The sequence below is a fragment of the Miniopterus schreibersii genome (genome assembly GCF_964146895.1).
Source record: "Miniopterus schreibersii genome assembly, chromosome: 8".
NCBI classification, from domain to species: Eukaryota; Metazoa; Chordata; class Mammalia; order Chiroptera; family Miniopteridae; genus Miniopterus; species Miniopterus schreibersii.
In genome coordinates, this window is record NC_138109.1 from 29,363,020 (window position 1) to 29,383,529 (window position 20,510).

Sequence of the window (20,510 nt, forward strand, 5' to 3'; positions counted from 1 at the left end):
GGCTGGGCCCCAGTGGGCCTGTCAGAGTCCCTGCCTCACAGCGCAGGTGCACCACAGGTGCCCACCCAAGGTAGGAATGACGTGGTCCCTTTGGTCTCGGGAGCTCTCTGAGAGGATCTTCTGGATAATGAGGCCTCATTCCTGAATGCCAGCACCTGCCTAAAATGTTAGACCGTTTGAATGAAACGCTTGCTCCTGGATTTCACAGTGTGTGCCTTCTCAATAGGAAGTCCCTGGTGGCCATACTGTTACGTTTCCTCAGTGACTCGGGCTCAATGCATTCGAGTCCTCAGCTGCTGTCCAAGAATGCCCTTTGCTGAGATTGGTGGAGCCTCATTCATAGGTCTGTTCACCCCACTTGGCCTGTCTTTGGCATCATTCTTTCTGTTACCTTGTTTAATGACGTTTTGCGTGCACTGTTGGCTCTCATAGCTGTTCTCCTGTCCCTGCTCAGCCCTGCCCACCTCTGGCAGGCTCCTTCCTGCTGCTGGCTGGGTGCTCGTTTTGTGTGGGCTGAAGCAGCAACAGACAGGCCCTGAGTCGGGGCTCCGGCCTTGGTGAGATGGCAAAGGCTTGGGCTTCACAATATCTATTCCAACAACGGCAAGGCCTTGTCGGCTCCCTCCTGGCACTTTCTGGGCTCTGGATGCTAAATTGCCTGGTAAGCTAACAGATGGATGTGCCTGCTGTGGGCCCAAAGCTGGTCTAGGGTGAAGTAAACTGTGCAGGGGTGGGGCTTAGCCCCAGGCACCTGTGAGGATGGGGTTGGGAGACAGGGCACATGGATAGTAGAACCCCGAGGGCCACGCTGGGCCCTTCCTGGGGTGGGGGGAGTAGGAGTAAGTCACTCACTGGCACTGAGAGGCAGGCAGGGCACAGACCATGCTGACCAAGGACACCAAGCTCAGAGGTGCTTAGCCACAGGCCCACGATCACCCTGCAGGTCACTGAGACGCACAGCTGGGACTAGACAGCAGGCTGCCTGGGTCGCGGGGCAGAGGATCTTCCCTGGGCGCAGGGTGCTCTATGTTCTTTTCAGGAGCGCTCGTTTGTCACAGCTCAGGTAGGACTGTGGACCGAGAAGATGTGAGATCTGGCCCCACTCTGTGACTCAGAGCAAACACGTCTCCTCCTGGGCTTCAGTGTCCTGCACTGGAACAAAGGGAAGGATGACACCTGGTGGGCTGGAGGTGGGAGCATGTGAGGGGTGGGTGCTTTACAGGGTAGCAGCAGGCTCCCTCCTCTCTGCTTTCCTCCATGGAAGTGACTGCCAAGAAGCCTGGATCAAGGTCCAGCTCTGCCTTTACTTCCCTGTGTGACCCTCCCCTCCCTGGGCTTCAGTTTCCTCTCCACACAGGCAAGAGCTTGAACACCTTGACCTCTGAAGGTCTCCCAGCCACAGGATTCTGGGACTCTGCTCCTGACAATGTCATCCTCCTCCTCCTCTTCTTCCTCCCCTGGTGTGTGTGTGTGTGTGTGGTAGAGCAGGGAGAGGGAGAGAGCCCTGCAGAGATGAGGGTGCCCTTAGGGGAAGGGGTAGCCAGGATGTTGCATGCCTGTGGGGCTCAGAGCTTTCTCAGCAGCTGATGGCACTTGGCTGTTTAATCATTAAAGGGAAGGACTGAAGCCAGAAGCACCTCAAAGTCCAGGCTGGCGGTGAGCGGCTCACAGAGGAGCGTGGAGCTGGAGCGATGGAGCCCCGAGCTCCCGGAAGTGGAGCCGGGACTGTGACAGCCCCACGCTCTACACTGAGCTCCGGAGTCAGCCTGCACGCCTACGACATCGGGGTCCTGGTCATCTACTTTGCCTTCGTTGTGGGCGTGGGGATCTGGGTAAGTAGTTCTGGAGGCTGGGCCCAGCAGGGGAGGCAGAGCTGGCCATGGAGCTGGGGTCTGGGCTGGGCAGAAGGAAGGAGGGTTAGGGCCTCCCTGCCCCTCCTTTCGTAGACGGGGAGAGTGAAATCCAGAGAGGGCTGTGACCTGCCTGAGGTCACAGAGCCAGCCAGAGGCAGCCAGGCCTGAGCCCATCTCCTGACTCCCCGTCTCTGAGCACCTGCTGCCTTTGGCCCCACCCATCCCGGCCACCCCAGCCCCATTCCTTCTCCCTTGCCCATGCCCAGACCCCAACTCGGCAGATGCTTGACTCTTGGCTTACCCCACACTCCGCTAGTCAGCGCCCTCGCAAGGAGCAGAGCTTTCTCACGGGGTTGGGCTCCTGTGTCCAGGGGAAGGGAGCCAGGTGGGTCCCATGGTAATTTGTTCTCCACTGTTCCCTGAAGCCTCAGTGCCATGGATGGGGCCAGGCTTTGAGGTCGGCGAGCCCCGAGCTTAGATCCCAACTCCAACATGGGAAGCTTCTTTGAGCCTCAGTTTCTCTCCTGGACAATAAGAGTAAGGACCACAGTGCAGAGCCGTCATGACCACACTGCGACATGACTCATTTACGCATCTGGCACAGAGCCCGGCACAGAGGGGCAGCAATGAGTGGCTGCTGTTATCGAGGAAGTATCTGAGAGAAATGCCAGCACCTTTAGACTCTGCCGGGAGGCAGACAGTGACTAGAGTCCCAGATGGTCACTTAGGAGGCTGCGGCAGGGCAGGAACCCTCTCTGGGCCTTGGTTTCCTCATCTGTACAGTGCGGTGAACGGTCCCTGCCTCCCAGGGCTGGTGTGAGGGAGAAACGGACAGACAGATGGTCCCCGGCTCTGAGGAGGCACCAACTCCTTGGTGGCTGGACAGGTTGCTCCCCAACTTTGGGCCTCAATTTCCTCAAATATAAAATTAATTCTTTCTGCTCATCTGACCTCCTGAAGACTAGAGGTGACACTGGAGAGTCAAGGAAAGATTTAACAAGCACCGGCCCGCACACCCCAATAGCTGCCAGGTGACTAATCAATCACTTCCCCTTGGGGAAGAGAAGCCTCTTTAAATTTCCCTTTTCCTCCCTCTCCTTCAGGTACTTCTCCTACCTCTTAGCATCTTAGTACCAGCTCTGCATTTACCCTTCACCCCCTGCTGCCCTGCCCTCACCCGGCCCCCCCCCCCCCCCCCCCCGAGAAACCCCTGCCACTCCCCTCTGTCCTCAGAGCAACCCCGAGAGGCTGCTCCTGGCTCCTCCTAGTGCTGGACTGGGGTTTGTTCTGGGTCCTGATGGGCCTACTCGGGGTGGTCTGACGTCAGGGCCTGCAAACAGTCCTATCTCTGCTGGGACCCAACGTCCACTGTCAGAGTGCAGCCCCCGTGAGGAGTCCTGCAGGGAGGAGGGGACAGGTGGTCTCCCTGCAGCTCCCGGACCCCTGAGGCTGAGAAACCAGCTCGTTTCCTGAAAGGGAGCTCGGAGGGAAGGAGGGAGGGGAGGGTGGGGATGGCAGCGCACAATCGCAATACCCTGGCACGCTTGCACAGCCCTGCTCCATTGTGGGGGCTTCGTGCCTCCACTGGCTCCTCAGTTCTTCACAGCAGTTCTGGGAGACAAGCAGTGAGGCCCGGGGAGAGGAGGTGACAAGGAGCGAGGCTCAGAGAGAGGAGGGGGCCACCTCCGTGACGTGTAGATAAAGAGGGTGAAGCACCTGCCTCAGTTCTACCCTCTGCACCCACAGCGCCTGGACTGAGGGGCGGGGAGTCTGGGTGAGGGCAGAGGCTGGGGAATCTTGGGAAACTCTTACCTCCGGCCACATCCTTTCCAGTCATCCATCCGTGCAAGCCGAGGGACCATTGGTGGCTATTTCCTGGCCGGGAAGTCCATGACCTGGTGGCCGGTGAGTTGACCTCCCTCCCTCCCCTTCTCCCACATCCAAGTCTCTGTCTCATCGCCTCCCACCTGGACCAAGGGAACAGTCCCCAAGTGGGTTTCCTGGCTCTTGGCTCCTTCTCTCCAGTCCGAAGGCACCTGCCACCTGAGCGACCTCTTGGACAAGCATCCACTGAGTGCCCTCTACTGAGCCGCAGGCTGGACCTATGGAGATGGTCCAGATGGTCCTGTCCTAGAGAGCTGAGTGGAGCTGGGCAGACAGACTCACAGACAGCATGACCACTGCTGAGCTGGAGGGGAGCAGAGGGGCCTGTGTTTGCAGAAAGCCCTGACCTCCAGACAGTGGACGTGGGATCAGCAAAGATTTTCCTGGGAAGGTGACACATCAGCTTAATACTGAAGAGCGGTTAAATGAGGGAAATTATAGCCCTAAAATCCCCAACGACCTGCAGGAGCTGATCCTGAGACCTTTGGGACCCAGACTCACCCACCAGGCCACCCTGCTGGTTTCTCCCCTCCTCCATTTTCAGTTACCATGTCCTACTCTCGGGGGGTCTTTAGATCTATGGCCTGGATCAGCACGGTATTGTCCCTATGCAGACCCTGCTCCCAGTGGCTTCCCTTCTTTCCCTCTCACTTCCTGTGTGACCTGGAGCCAGCGTCTTTATTTTTCTTAATATTAATTCCCTTCTTTTTAAGTTAGAAAGGTTAATACTCATCCCTCCAAATCTTTGTGTAGATCAAGTGTATTAGCACACATAAAATATATAAAATGCCTAGCACAGTGCCTGGCATACAGTAGACACCCAATAGCTGTCGGTTCCATCCCTCTTTCTCTTTGCTGCCCCTCCTCCCTCTCCTCCCTCTGACCTCAGATTCCTGATTCCAGGTCCTGTGCTCGCTGCCTCATCCCAGCTCCTGAAGCTCATGGTCCTGACTCCAGATTGACTCATGAAAAGTGACCTCTGATCCTTGACCCCGCTTGTGCCTTGCAGATCGGAGCATCTCTGATGTCCAGCAATGTGGGCAGCGGCCTGTTCATCGGCCTGGCTGGGACAGGGGCTGCCGGAGGCCTTGCTGTGGGTGGCTTCGAATGGAACGTAAGGGAGCTGGCCTGGAGGCCTCCCGGGGACACGGGGTCTGAGCCCACCCTGCCCCGTCCCTGGCCTTAGCCCTGAGATGAGCCTCAGATGTGCTCGGGGAGGCTGCATGGTGAATAGAGAGCCCATTTTATAGATGACAGATGATGAAACCAAGGCCTGGAGGAGACAGAGGGACCTTCAGAAGTCACACAGGACTGAGATCAGGTCCCAGGTCCCTCCTGCTCAGGGCTGTCCTCTGCATGGCATCACCTCTCAGTAGGGGACACCCCTCCATTTGCATCCAGGGCATGGACACCATTTTCTCCCCACTCCCCCAGGCCACCTGGCTGCTGCTCGCCCTCGGCTGGATCTTCGTCCCCGTGTACATCGCGGCTGGTGTGGTCACAATGCCGCAGTACCTGCAGAAGCGCTTCGGGGGCCAGAGGATCCAGGTGTACATGTCTGTGCTGTCGCTCATCCTCTACATCTTCACCAAGATTTCGGTGAGTGCCCACTGCAGGGTGGCTGTCTCGTTTCTGAAAATGCTGAGCATTGGGCACGGTTTGTGGGTGGGTGGATGGAAGGAAGGAAGGAAGGAAGGAAGGAAGGAAGGAAGGAAGGGAGGAAGAATGGACCCGTGTACCTTCAGTGCATGCTCTCCCTCAGTGGTGGGTAATCAGAGATGGAAGATAAATGTTTGTTGAGTGAATGAAAGCCCCTCCATTCACAGATCTCATGATCTAGAGTTCATTCATTCATTCATTCATTCATTCCTCTTTCTATCCACTGATTCTTCATTCAGGACCACACACTAATTGCCTAGAGTGTTACAGTTAGAAAGTTCCTTATTCTTTCTCTATTGACCTAACCTTAGAAAACAAACCTGACTCACATGATGTGCCCAGAGGGCCCTGCCAGCTCTGGGGCTGGAACTAAAGCTGGGGTCCTGTGACCCGTCCCAGCCTCCTGCTGCTGTGCCACGTTGTGGCTCTGTAACGGGTTCACGAAAGAGTCATGGAAGGGGATCGCCAAGCACACGCTGAGGAATCGAATTACTCAGCTGCCAGGGCCGCATCCTGTTCCCCCAGTGCTTGTGAGCCACCTACGTCAGCTTAGGCAAAGGGCGTGACCCCACCTCCTCTAATAAACCCGGACATGTGGGGTGTGCGGTGGGCTCCTGCCCATAGGGTCAGCCCTGGGCCCGCCTGGCAGCTGAGTGGCCTCTGCTCTGGCAGGGAGCAGTCGGGGACCCTCTGGGACCCTAGTCTCCTCCCAAGTGGCCTCTTCTCTGACCCCAGCTCCCGCCTCTCTTCCTCAGTCTTCCGCTTCACTCCCCACTACGCCCCTCTCGGCCAGCAGGCTGTCCCCTGTGCTGCCAGGTCTCACTGTTCTGTCTCAGAGTCCCACGGGTCCTCCTCTGCTTTAAAATCCTCGGCGGCTCATCGTGACCCACCCATTCTCCTCCGCACGGTGCGGAGGCCCGTCCTCGTCGTGTGAGGAGGGCTGACAGCAGCTGGTACTGCTGAGCAGGGAGGTGACACCCTGGGGTCTCACCGGGTGACCTCCTGGTCGGGTCCTTGCAGACGGACATCTTCTCCGGAGCCCTGTTCATCCAGATGGCCTTGGGCTGGAACCTGTACCTCTCCACGGTGATCTTGCTGGTGGTGACGGCCGTCTATACCATCGCGGGTAGGGCCGAGGGAAGGTCACATCGGGGATTGGAGACCTAGGGACCCTGGGGACAGGGAGAGGTAGGAAGGGAAGCTCTGGTGGGAGACAGCAGGAAGGGCTGGAGGAGAGAGCCGTCCAGAGGGGGGGCAGAGGGAAAACTACCCCTAGAGAACGAGAAACAGGGAGAGCCAAAGATAGAGACAGACAGAGAGGCATGAACAAAGGAAAACAGGAAAAGACTGAGAGGCTCCGTGCAGCAGAGAAAGGGGCACATAAAGGGCAGAAACCGGAGGAAATAGCCAGCCCGAGAGGCGGGAAGGAGAGACCCAGAGAGGTACCGGGAGACCCACTGTAACGGAGCAGGGGAGTGATGAGGGGACTGTCACCTGGAGCAGAGTCTCTGAGGACTGCTTCAGGCAAAAGCCACAAAGCCACCTCCTCCAGAGCACCCCCTACAGGCCTGGGCACCCAGGGACACAGCTCTGCAGACTTAAGGTGGCTAAGAGGGCCTGGGAGGACTGGGAATTTGAGCGAGCCTTAGGGTGAAGGGAGGGATACGACTGGCGGAGCTAACAGCTCACAGAAGGATACACTTGGGACATTAAACAAGCAGCTCTGGCAGGGCGGCTGCAGACAGAGGCTGTCAGGTGGGACGAGCTGGGCCTGAGCACCGATGACTGTGACCAGCCTCCACCCTGCCGGTGGGACCGAGGGGAGCACACAGTTCACGGAAAGGCAGCGGCCGGAGGCCACCTGCTAAGAGGGCTCCGTGTCTTCCCTGGTCCCCCCAGAGTGGCCCCGCACAGGGCGGGCACCCAGAGAGCAAGCCCTGCTGGTGCTGACTGGTGCACCCTCTCCTTGGGTCCCCAGGGGGCCTCACGGCCGTGATCTACACAGACGCTCTGCAGACGGTCATCATGGTGGGGGGAGCCCTGGTCCTCATGTTTCTGGGTAAGGACAAGAGCTGAATACACCCCAACCTTGCCCCTAAGTTCCTCTCACCTGCCTTTGGCTGTTACCTCCATGGCTTGATCAGAACTTCCCGGGGCTCAGAGCCGTATCTCCCCTCCGGGCGGGGGGCAGGATTCTGTCTATGCCAAACCAGGGGAGCCCCACACCCCTCCTGCAGTTCCATGTCCCATACCAGTTCCAAGCCCAGGGACTCCACCCGGGACTGGGACCTGGGAGGGTGGGGGCATGTGGCAGGCCCCGCGGGGCCTCAGGGCTGTTTCACTCACTGTGGTCTCTCCCCACAGGCTTTAAGGAGGTGGGCTGGTACCCAGGCCTGGAGCAGCGGTACAGGCAGGCCATCCCTAACGCCACGGTCCCCAACACCACCTGTCACCTCCCCCGGCCCGATGCCTTCCACATGCTTCGGGACCCCGTGAGCGGGGACATCCCTTGGCCAGGCCTTATTTTTGGGCTCACGGTGCTGGCCACCTGGTGCTGGTGCACGGACCAGGTGACGCCCCTGCCAGGCTGGGCCCCGCCCACCACAAGCTGGGGCGGCTCCCCGAGGGAAAACTGGGCATCTGGGTGCACAGAAGGTTGGGACCTGCTGTGGGACCGCTGTAGGGGCACAGGCAGTGACCACGCCAGAGCTCACCTGTGGCCTCCACTGCCGCCCTTCAGGTCATTGTGCAGAGATCCCTCTCCGCCAAGAGTCTGTCCCACGCCAAGGGAGGCTCAGTGCTGGGGGGCTACCTGAAGATCCTGCCCATGTTCTTCATCGTCATGCCCGGCATGATCAGCCGGGCCCTGTACCCAGGTGAGAGCAGGGCTCCCCCGCAGTGTCGGACTGCAGCAGGCAGGGCTGCAGTTTTGTTAAGAACATACAGGTGTCCGGCCGGGGCGGCTCAGCTGGTCGAGTGTTGTCCTGTGCGCCAAAAGCTTGCTGGTTGGATTCCCGGTCAGGGCACATCCCTGGGTTGCGGGTTGGATCCTGGGGTGGGGCACGTAAGGAAGGCAACTGATCGATGGATTAAAACAAATAAATGAAAAAGAACATATAGCAGTGTGTTAACCTTTGTGGGCCAAATGTGCAATAACTATTTCAGCAGAAAAATTTGTATCTGAACTTAAATCCTGCCTTCCCTTTATAAGGGAAAGACCAGATAAGGCATTCTTGGTGCCTTCCAAGGATATTTGCCTTTTTTTTCAGGATATAAGGCCTAAAATTCAAACAAGTCTATTGCTTTGCAGGGTAGTATGTGGTAGAGAAATGTACCAGGGAGAGCTAATCACAGCACCCAGACAGCCACCAGGGAACACTTCCCTGTGGGGTGGGAAAGCAAATGCCAGGCCAACAGAGAAGGCCCTGGAAGATCGGCTCTAAGTGCCATCACCTCCTTGCAGATGAGGTGGGCTGTGTGGATCCCGACGTCTGCCAGAGAGTCTGCGGGGCCCGCGTGGGATGCTCCAACATCGCCTACCCCAAGCTGGTCATGGCCCTCATGCCCGTCGGTGAGTCCTGCTTCCGCCACACTGCCCATCACTCCCACTCCCAGCCGTCTCCAACCCCACGGCCCAGGAGGGGTGCATTCAACACGGACATGGGCAGGACGAGGGAATAAAAACAGTCACCTCCCACCCCCTTCCAGTACACACACACACACACACACACACACACACACACTCTCTCTCTCTTTCACAGGCATCTATAAGGCGCCGCAGGGATAAAGGGCGGGCCCCTGCTCTCGGGCTCCACAAAGTCTCCAGGGCACTCAGGCTAGCAGAGTGTGACCAGTGTGGGAACACAGTGGGGCTGGGGGAGCCCTAAGGAGGCACCTGGCCCACTTTGGGGAATGTTGGGGAAGGTTTCTCAGAGGAGAGGAAATGGGGCTGAGCGCTGAGGAGCATCTTGGGCAGGCAAAGCTGGAGGGCCATGGAAATGTCCGGGGGGGGGGAGGGGGGGCTGCACGTGCAAAGGCCCAGGGCTTGGAGAGGGCATAGAACCTGAACTGAAGGTGGCCCGTGGGGGCTCATGTACAGGAGGACTGAAGACAAGCGCCATGGAGAAGAGGTGGTGGCTACACCTCGACCTGGAGTGTAACCTTTACTCAGGGCAATGGAGGTCGCTGGAGGCCAGCACCCAGGATCGGATTTGTGCTTTAGGGGGACCACTCTGCCTGGGGTTCGGCTCAGGGGGAGGCAGGGGGATGACTAACAAGGGGCCTGTAGTGGTTCTGGTGAGTGGAGGTGGTGGCTTACGCCACTCAGTGTCTAGAGATGGGGAAAAGAGGTTTAAAAGATATTTCTGAGGCAGAATTGGCCGGACTTGATGATTCATTGTATTTGAGGGATGAGACAGACAGAGGTCCAAAGAGGGCTCCCGGGTCTTAGGCTTATGATGCTGCTGAGATTGAGTATATAGGAGGAAAGGCAGGTTTATGAAGGGAAGTCAATGAACTGACTTATCCCCTTCCCCCTCCCAGTAGAATAAGAAATGAATCAAATACATGGTGGAGATGAGAGGTGGGAGGCCCCAGCGATGACAGAGCAGCCACAGAGGGAGGTGGGCGGGAGGGAAGCTGGTGGGGGGTCGAGGATACCTCTGAGGAGTCTGGTATGGAGACTAGAAAGATATCATTAACCAAAGGAAGAATCAGAGGTCCCAGAGGAAGATGCTGGCCTAGTTTGGGACACCTTGAGTCTTCCAGGGAGACACGCAGGAGGTGGTTAAAGATTTGGACTGGGGGCGGGAAGGGGACCACGGTGGGGCTGGGTGGGGAGTCCGCTCCCCAGGGGTGAGCAGTCATTTTTCTAGAGGTTTGGTATTAGAGTCAGAGACTTCAGGGATCAGCAGGGCCTGTCTTCTCTTGCTGCAGGAGGGAAAATCGGTCCCAAAAGGAAGGACTCACTTAGTTCAAAGATCACACAGCTGGTTGCCTGCAGAACCAGGAAACTAACCTAGGCTTCCTGCTTCCCAGGCCTGGTGCCAATTCAATGAAAAAGGCAAATACTGAAATAGTTTAATTAGTAACAATCACCTTCCTCCCCACCAGTGGCCACTAACAAGTGTCTGCAAGCCCTGAAACCCAGATGAGATGCCAGGGCTGCAGAGAACCCCAGAGACCACCTTGTCCACACCCCCTTACTGGGGAGGCTCAGGGAGGGCGGATGGCTCACCCAAGGCCACAGAGCAAGCAGAGGCAGGGCGTGGCCAGAACCCAGGGTCTAGTCCTGGATTCCTTACCTGCGCACGTGGGAACCTCAGCCAGCACCTTCCCCATGCCATTTCCACTCCAGACCCCACGGCTCCTGGCAGGGCCTCAAGGGCCAGGTGTCCACGGAGCCCCTGTCTCCCCCCAGGTCTGCGGGGCCTGATGATCGCGGTGATCATGGCCGCCCTCATGAGCTCGCTCACCTCCATCTTCAACAGCAGCAGCACCCTGTTCGCCATCGACGTGTGGCAGCGCTTCCGTCGGAAGGCAACAGAGCAGGAGCTGATGGTGGTGGGCAGGTGGGTGGCCAGGCCCAGACTCCGGGGCACCCCTTCCTGTAGGCAGCCCCCTCTCCCCTCTCCTCCCCGCCTGGGCCGCCCTGGGGAGTGTGGCTGGGCCTGGGCCCTGGACTGGCACTCGGAGCTCCTGGTTCTAGTGCCGCTTCCTCCATGACCTCAGGTGAGTCCCTCCCAGCTCTGGACCACTCCTTCCCTCCAGAGTGAGGAGAGAAAGTCTCTTCCCTGCCTGTTCAGCTTTCTCTTAAAACTGATCGGCAGGGTCAGTGCGAGAGGCTGAGGAAGCGTTCTCGCAATGAAAGGTGAAGTGGGCGAGCGGGAAGGAGCTGGCAAGCCGCCCACCCCCAAGGGCTCTCGGACCGGCTGTTATCCAGGATAACAGAACGGCTGCTGACGCTCTCCAGCAGCCTCACCCGGAGCACCCCCGCTTCAGGCCTCTGTGCTGCGGACCCAGGGACCCTGTGTATGGTCCCGCAGCCCCGAGGGTGCGCAGAGTTTAACGAGAAAGGCAAAAGCACAGGCAATGCAGACAGGGACCTGCATTGATGGAGACGTTTATAGTAAGTTTGTCTCTAAAGGATGCAGAGCCTCAAATGCCAGGCTAAAGAGTTAGAACCTTACCTTGTTGGTATCAGTTTTATGCTTTTCAGGGTATAACTTGGTGGCTAATTTTTCTTTTTCTCCCTTAGGCTGAGGATTTGTGGCTTACACAGAGTTAAGGGGCCCTTTCTGAAATCTTTGCTTCATAACCTGTGGCTCTATAACTCAGGTTTCTGGACTAACGTGTTCATTCTCCCCTTTGGGTAGATGGTGCTTGAGTTCAGACAACTTGCTTTCTTCCACTCCCTGCCCTTGCCTGCACTGTTCCCTCCTCCTGGATGCCTTCTGCCCACAGCCGCCTAATGGATGCCCGCTGCTGGCTCACAGGGGCAGCCAGCCCTACGCACAGGGGCTGGGAGGCTCTAGATGCAGGACAGATGGTACAAGGATAAGGGGGAGGGAAGCTGCTGCTTTAGGGGGGCCTGAGAGAGAAAATGGGAGGGAAAGGAGAGGAGAGGACAGGCACAGGTATGCAGGGACATTTCTAAAACTGTCCTTTGGTACTTACACACTGAGCGGCCAGGTTTGACACTTATTTAATCAACCAGTGGAGTTTTGTTGCCATCTGCTGGCCACATGCATTATTGCACCCAGCTCACGCACGCGCCTGGTCACATATCAAAAGCATACATAGCATTTCGGGGACCTGGGCCTGAGCCAGGATCAGTTGTGGGAGAGTCAGGATACGAAGGTGGATTCTATTCTCTGAGCTAAATGGCAACATAATGTTTAAAGGCTTAGAGCTGGAGAAGCCTAGAGAAGGGAGTAGTCCTGGGAGCTTGGAGCCATCCTGGGGAAGGGAGGTGCCCTGCACAGGGTTTGGGTGAAAAAGAGAAAGAAAGACATCCCAAGCAAAGACCAGAGGCCATTTACTGGTGGTGGGGTGAAATGCAAGGATTCCTTTCTGAAGAGCAGGCGAGCTACATGACAAGGCATCTAATTTAAAAATCCTTGTTCTCTTAGATTCTAGAATTCTGATATTCTGGGATTTTAAGAGTCTAAATTTCTGGAATCTTAGCATTTGGGATGCTGATCTCCTAACATTCTCTGATTCAGCAACCATGCATTTCCTTTCTCTCCTTTCCTGGTTCCCAAGCACCACCTTCACCCCACCCCACGCCCCGTCACCCTGAGTGCTCCTCACCGCTCCCTGTGCCCTCCTGGCAGAGTGTTTGTGGTGGTCCTGGTCGTCATCAGCATCCTCTGGATCCCCATCATCCAAAGCTCCAACAGTGGCCAGCTCTTTGACTACATCCAGTCTGTCACCAGCTATCTGGCGCCACCCGTCACCGCCCTCTTCCTGCTGGCCATCTTCTGCAAGAGGGTGACAGAGCCTGTGAGTACCACAGTCATCACAGGTCAGGAGAGCTGGTCTGGCCAAACCCTGGACTCTCTGCGACCTTCTCTGTGACGAAACTGACTGCCCTTCTCCCCATCCATAGTATCAGGTCTAGATTCATTCATTCACTCAACAAACATTTATCAGTCTTATCATGAAGGTTTGGGGATGCCATGTTTACAAGATTCATATAGGCCTGTCATCACTGGGCCACCTGGGAGGAAATCTAATTCAATAAGCAATAAAAAGAAAGAATAATGGCTGCTAGGAGAGTAAAGAACAGGAACACCTAACCTATGAGACACCTGGGAGGGGTCAGGGAAGCCTTCCTGGAAGAAGAAACATCTTAGCTGAGACATGAAGGATTAATGGGAGGGGGGAGAGTATTTCAGATACAAGGAACAGTGTGTGAAAGCTCAATTCAGACCAGAAGATCTCTAGGGTCTGCTTTATCTATAACACTGTAAGGTTTTATATTAGGCAAAAAAATAGCAATGATGATGATGAAATGAAGTGTGAACTTGCAGGATGACACATGTGTCATTCATGAAACTGCACGGAAATCTAACAGAAGCCAGGGAGGAATTCAAGGTAGGAGGACTGTAACACTGGTCACTCCCCAGAACAGTCTAGAAAAGGCCCAGATCTGCTGGAGGGAAGGGACTTTATGGACAGGACTCCACAGGAGCCACGTGAGAGCTTAAGGTCATCGCCTGTCCCAATGGACAAGGGAGCAAGATGTCCACAGATGCCTCCTGTTTGCAGAGATCCGATCTCCCTGCTGATAACCACAGTGCACAGCAAATCTCATTTGAGCTCTGGGTGTTTCTGCTCATTCCAGAACTTTTGAAATTGGGTTTAGCATCTCGGTTTTAAAAATACAAGTCATCTGACTCTTACCTAAGGAAATAGGTACAGGTTAGGGTTGAACAGTGCTGTAAAGGCGACTTGGGAGATGCCAGAGCTTTCTTCTGTTAAAAAAAAAAAAAAAGGCAAAAGACAGGGAAAAAAATAGAAGCAGCAAAAGGGAGATGTCTACACTGATTTCCAATTTATCATAACAGAAAGTTGGAAACGGAGATCCTGGTGTTTGTGCTTATTACGAAAGCATGTTCCATTCCTGCTGAACAGCAAGCATCTATACAGAGTAGTTAGTAGTTTCTCCTCTCATTGCACCTGAGAAAACTCCGAGTCAGCAGGGTTGAGCCCCTGCATCGGCTGCTCTGGAGTGGAGCCGGATCCAAATCCTGCCCCATCCGACCCTGGAGCCTGTGTTATTTCCAACACTCCACTCTGCCTGCCTTCATCTTAGGAAAAAACCCTCAGCATTAACAGGGAGTTCACGCCGACAAAATTGCAAACACTGTAAGCAACCGGGGGAGAGAGATTTGGGGGCAGAGTAGCTTTACCTTCCAAGGGCCTCCCACCCAGACCTCACCCCTGCCTGGTCTGCCCTCTCCCCACAGGGAGCCTTCTGGGGCCTCATGTTCGGCCTGGCAGTGGGGGTGCTGCGCATGATCCTGGAGTTCTCGTACCCAGCCCCAGCCTGTGGGGAGGTGGACCGGAGGCCGGCCGTGCTCAAGGACTTCCACTACCTCTACTTCGCCCTTGTCCTCTGCTGCCTCACTGCCATCGTCATCGTCACTGTCAGTCTCTGTACAACCCCCATCCCTGAGGAAAAGGTAAGCTGAGTGCTCATGATGATTCCCCCAGTGCCCCCCTGTCCCCACCACCGAGTTTCACTCCACTGGGTTATGGCCTCACCTGTGCCATACAGATATCCCGGGGAGGGGGAGCTCACTGGTTATCAATTCCAGTCTCCAAGGGCGGGCTGAGCACAGAGGAGAGGCAGTGACCCCTGGGGGCCGGGAGGGTCCCCTGATAAGGTCACTTTGAGTTGGACCTAGAAGAATGGGTAGGGATTGGTTGAGTTGTCAAGAAATAATATATGAGAAAAGAAACAGCGTGCGCCACAGTAAGAGCTTATTGGGGGTCCTCGCCTCCCCCGGGCTGACGATTTAGTGGTACTTGGACATGAGGCCCAGTCTTTTGAAACCTAATAAGAGCCAGGCCCCCACCTCCCAGCCCTGCGCTTGCTCCTGGCCGCCTCCCGTGATGGGCTCCTCTTCACCTGCAGCGTGACTTCCCTTCAGAGGGAACTGAGTCAAGACACCGTTTTCTTTCCCCCCAGCTTGCTCGCCTGACGTGGTGGACACGGAACCACCCCCAATCTGAGCTGGAAAAGGAAGCCCAGGAGGGAACACAGGCGACATTGGAGATGGCACCTGGGGCGCACCCTGCAGGAGGTGGAGGGGCCGAGAACTCCAGCCAGGGCCCGGGGCATGGAGGTAGGCGGAGGGTGTGCTGGGGTGTGTATCACAGAGGAGTGATCGGACACTGGGTCGTAGGTCCCCAAGACCCCACTGGGGGTCACTGGGGTTGGGTCCCTGTAGGAGTCCAAAAAGTATCCTCCCTCTCTCCCCACATGGCTGAGAAACTATTTGAGGAGTAAGACAAACAAGTAAGGCAGGTGGGAGCTAGGACATGGCCCTCGTTACTGGAGAAGTGTAGGTGGAAAGGTCTGGTTTATATCCACGGAAAGGTGCCCTTGCTAATGCCGAGGCCCAGCATTAGACAGAGGGGCCCACGAGTCACCGACCGTGTGCACTGCCTGCCGAGGCGGCGGGAGGGACTGAGCCAAGCGCCCCTCCTCCTTCCCAACCCACCACCAGGGAGGCCCTTCCCCTCTCCCGGGCTGAGTGAACCTCAGGGCAGGGAAGCAAAGGGTGCTGCACCGAGTCCCACCCACGGGAAGGAAACATCAGGTACGGCAAAGAAACAGTTGTCCCCCCCATATGTTATTTATTTCCCACTGGGCTTCATAATCTGCCTGGAGTCTCACACAGGTGGTCATCCTTCCCGGGACGAGAGCAGACGTGTCCTTACGGTACCGTTTGTTCACGAGGCTCCTCCAGAGCAATCCCCACTCCTAGCAGGTGTCCCTGAGCTGCTGGTAGACCATGTAAATACCGCCTCACAGAGCTTAAAAAACAAACCCGAGGACAGCAGAGCAGACCAGAAAGAAGTGTGTACATCCCGGGTTGTAGGCAGGTCCTCTCCTGAGGCGTTGCTCTCCAAGAACTACCTGCGTGACTGAGCGCGCGCTGGGCCAGCCTGGAAACTGATAGCGCTTAGTGCAGTCGGGAGCCGGGTCCCTGTCATTACTGTCCCTGCAGCTTTGTGGCTGTGTGACCTTAAGCAGGTCGCTCCCCCTCTTGAGTCTTTTCCCTCCTCTGCGTAGCAAGGGAGTCAGACTGGACGGCACCGGGGGGCTCCGTATCCCCGAGACTCTACAGTCGCATCGGGCTAACCAAGCAACAGGTTCCAAAGCCATTCAGGCCATAAAGTGTTTCCAGCGGGTCGTATTCAACTTCAGCGACAGGCTTTTTATTCAGATATTATTTTAATATACTAATTGCTAATCCAAAAGAACTTTGAAAATATTTATTCTTTTAAATATTTATTAGTTCTTTTAAACTTAGTTTTTAATGAATTGTGCTCCCTTCTAACCTCAGAGCGAGCCCCTTCTCCACGTGGGGGACGCTGTGCCCACGCGGCAGAGTCTCGGGCACACTCGGAACATTCCTTCCCCAGACCCCTCAGAACCTGTCCCCACTGCCCAGCACTGTGACGCTAGGGGGCCAGCAAGCCTACGTTCTCACACGATGAACAGAACCGCCTGCAGAACAGGGCTCACTCCAGTGACTTATCGGGGAGGGGAAGACCCTGAGCTCGGAGAAGCTGAGTGATTTGCGTGTGGCCTCAGTTAGATGATGGAAAGCCGGCCCTGGAACAGGGCTCCCAGCCAGTGCCCTTCCCGCAGCATCGCCTCAGCCCGTCTGGCTCACTGCCGCCTCCTTCCTGGGCGAGGTCATGCTCCCCACTGCGTCCTCATGTGGGCGTGTGACCCGGATGGGGATGAACAGCATTCTCGTCACCCCTTAACACACACACACAACCCCCCCCCCCCCACTGAGATGCTCTGCCCAACGCCGGCTGCGTGGCCAGGTCAGAGCTCAGCAGAGCCCCAGCTCAGCACTCAGGCTGTGGCCTGTGGAAAGCGCTCAGCTGATTGTTTCTTGGTCCCCCCTTTCTGTGCGTCTCATCCCTTTGGTTTCTCACCACCTCTCCCCCTCCCCTGCTCTCACCTCTCTCCTTCCCGACCTTTCCCTCTGCTTCCCTCTGCGATCTGGCCTTTGTCCCTCAGCCCCACACAGGTCCTGGGGGAAGCTGCTCTGGGGCTGGCTGTGTGGGCTCTCGGGGACCCCGGCGCAAGCCCTGAGCCCCGCGGAGAAGGCCGCGCTGGAGCTGAAGCTGACCAGCATCAGGGAGGAGCCGCTCTGGAGAAGCGTCTGCAACATCAATGCTGTCCTCCTGCTGGCCATCAATGTCTTCCTCTGGGGCTATTTTGCGTGACTCCGGCGATCTGGCTTCAGCTGACACACAAGACGCAACCCCAGCCTGGCCAGTCACAGGCGTGCTTTCCTCCCACCCCGCTGTCCAAACCCGAGACCAGAGAGGCTGAGGCTGCAGGAGCGCCTGCAGAGCCCCCGACCCCCAGCCCCGCCTGCACACTGACCTGTGGTGAAATGGGGGCCCAGAGACTGCACTGGGCCTGCCCAGGGCCACACAGCAGGATCCACACTGGTCTCCTGACTCCAGCTCTCTTCCCATTACATCGCCTTCAAGTCCTACCTCAGAAATGCTGTCTTCACCTTCTTGAGGTTCGAGAGTGGAACATGCGAGAGAAAAATAGCAGGCAGGCTGCAGAAACCCACGTGCATCCCGGCTCGCCCATGGCCCTTCCTCTCCCCCTTCTGCTTCCCTCCGTCTCTAGTCCCCTATCCCCAGCCGACAACCTCTGGCAGCATCTTCCCAGAAGGACCTTACACTTCCACTGGCAGTTCCACGTGGGGGCCGACAGGCCCCCAGGAGTGAGGGGCAGTGTGGAACCTAAGCATGGGGACAGACGTGCCGGGCAGGGAGCGCTGGGGCGAGGGACTCCCCCTGCCACTGCTATCGTCTGTCTCCTCCTGCTCTCACATCCGAACACATGCAAGTCTCTGTGGCCCTGAGGAACTGGGAGCCCGGTTGGAGAGACATGACTTGTTGAGAACAACAGGCAAGGGGACAGGCTGCTCTGTGCTCAGTGTGCGACGCCCTGCCGAGGGCAGTGTGGGCGGCTGAGGAGCCTCTGCAGCGGGCCTGGGCCCCCCGCCCTTCGCCTGCCAGGAGCTGCCTACCCTGAAAACCCCTCGACCCTGCTTAGTTGTCCCTCCTCCAAGAAGCTGCCCGATGCCCCCACTCCTGCTCCCACCCCGGACCTGGTTAAAGAGCAAAAGTGCCCGCAGGGCTCCCACAGAGGAGGGCTGTGATTCGTTTCAGATACCAACCCTACACATTCAGCTCCCCTTACAAATCACGTTGCGTTAGCCTCGCGCCACTGAGGCGGTGAGCTTTACCGACCAGGGGCAGGAGAAAAGGAGCCCTTGGCCACTGCAGCAGGGCCCGTCCTTGCCCCACTCCTGTCCCCAGCCACTCATCAGTCCTGTTTCTTGGCAACTCTCCCCTGAGGGCTTTCTCTGGCTGTAGACAAATCCTGGCGGCCTGCACAGAACAGTCTGGAAGTGCTGGGAATTCAGTGCCTCGGAGCAGCCCTCACACAGTGACAAACAGGAGTCTGTGGATGACCACCACCAGTCCCTGCCCTTCAGGAGGGACAGCTCAGACCCTTGTTCTAAACCAGCTCCAGGAGTTCTCAGAGGATTGAGCCCGGCTGCCCAGTTAACCTGCTCATGGCCACATCTCGCGGCCCCGCTCTCCTGCTGGAGTCCCCCGGGATCGCTCCCAAATAAACCATGAACTTGCACCTGGTTTCTTGTACTGCATCTGGGGAAACCAAGTCAGAGAGTCTTTTACAGCTTGAAGGTGCTTGTGCCCTGGCCTAATTTTGCTATAAGTTGCTTCGTGACACCCCCCCGCCCTCACGCCTCAGTTTGGGCACCCTTACTGAGGGAGTGCAGAGGTATAAGCTAGTGTCCATGAAATCTAGGAGGCCGTTGGACGCCGGCACTGCGCGCTCTGATTCATTCCCGCATCTGTCTCCTTGGGGCAGGGGCCGGTGGGAGGGGAGGGGGTGCAGGGAAAGCAAGCCACACGCCCGCCCACTCGAGTGGAAACAGCGCAAATAGAAAAACCGAGGAAAGCAGTTTTCAGAGAATTGAAATGGGTTTGCCACGAGCAATAATAGCATTAAGAAGTAGCTTTGGACTGTGAAGGGGCAATGTTTAAAAACAAATAGTGCTCTTAAAAATACCCCGAAGAAACGTGTTTAAAAGTGATTTGCGATTGAGCTGGGACCACAGAAGCACTCAATTTAGTGTGTGAGCCCCGTGACTGTCCCCGGGTGTGAGAGTTCACGCTGCTTAGGAGGGGGTGCAACTGCTCAGAAGCCCCGGCAAAAGTGTCGGTTTCTCATTAACCCAGAACCGGTGCCTCTAGCCGTCCAGCCCTAAGTGAGATGACTGTAATTTCTTCTTTTCTCCAGGGTGAAAAGTTGGGAGCACTTTAATGGTTCTATATAAGTATAAATCCTAGATACTTAAATTGAGCTAGTTACAGTTTACTTTCATATTTCAAAATCAAATCTCAGCTTTAGCCCGGACTCACACAGCAGAAAAGTCAGGTTTTTACTGGGTGGTCTTAGGTGAAATCTACAACCTTCACTTGAAGAAGAAAGAAAAGGGCCACCATCATACTTCATCCCCTGAATAGAAAACAAAAGCCCTGGCCCATCTCTCAGTATGATTTGCATGTACATTTTAGAATTATATACATTCAAAATGGGAAGGAGCCTCAGGAGTCAGCTAGTTTGCCCCTTTTCCTCCTTAGTCCAGGTCAGAATTTCTCTGAACAGCCTCCCCGGCAGGTAAGGCTACCAGCCTCTGCTTGTACACCTCCAAAGGCGGGGAACTCACTACCCCCTGAGACAGAGCATCCACCATTGGACTACACTGATTAGAAAGTTCCCCTTTCTTGCCTAAACTCTGCATCCCTGCATTTCCAACCACTTGTACAAACAAACCAAACAATGTGAAAATAATTTGAATCATCTAAAGTTACATCCCCACAATTTGTGATTTATTCTGAAAGAAATAATTCACAAAACGTGGAACTCCCGTAGAAGTCCAAGTTTATCTGTGATGAGACATGCACGGAGACTATTAAAAATGATACTTTTACAAACCCTCATGATTATTTTATAAAGAGCATTTCCACATCAATTATCTCAGTTCTCAATACCACTCTAGAATGTTAAATTATTTACAAATGAAGGAAAGAACTCAGAGAAGTGATGTGCCCAAGGCAGCCACTCAGGAGTGGAGTTGGACCTTGAACCTAGAATTCCGACTCCACCTCAGGCCTCTCCCATCCCACTGCCCTTGTATACATACCTGTGACTGCTACTAGTTTCCAGGCACGTGGGATAAACATGCAAAAAATGTACAGACCAAGCAGAAGCCAATCTAATAAACAAAGGCCGGCAAG

General features: G+C 56.0%; 1 protein-coding gene across 2 annotated transcripts; it reads left to right on the forward strand.

Annotated features, from left to right (window-relative positions):
- Window positions 1-1,691: 1,691 nt before the first annotated feature.
- Window positions 1,692-18,834, forward strand: SLC5A9 (solute carrier family 5 member 9; the record flags this gene model as incomplete). Of its 2 annotated transcripts, XM_081144060.1 has the most annotated exons (14): window positions 1,692-1,832; window positions 3,687-3,758; window positions 4,747-4,851; window positions 5,172-5,336; window positions 6,417-6,522; window positions 7,375-7,455; window positions 7,761-7,966; window positions 8,137-8,272; window positions 8,860-8,967; window positions 10,816-10,966; window positions 12,731-12,899; window positions 14,369-14,584; window positions 15,094-15,250; window positions 17,170-18,834. In XM_081144060.1, 14 exons carry the CDS (start codon window positions 1,692-1,694, stop codon window positions 17,376-17,378), a joined length of 2,022 nt encoding a protein of 673 aa, XP_081000186.1. In that variant the 3' UTR covers window positions 17,379-18,834. The 2 variants fall into 2 exon arrangements, with proteins under 2 accessions (XP_081000186.1, XP_081000185.1); XM_081144059.1 differs by lacking the exon at window positions 1,692-1,832 and having other exon boundaries at window positions 3,692-3,758.
- Between the last annotated feature and the right edge of the window lie 1,676 nt (window positions 18,835-20,510).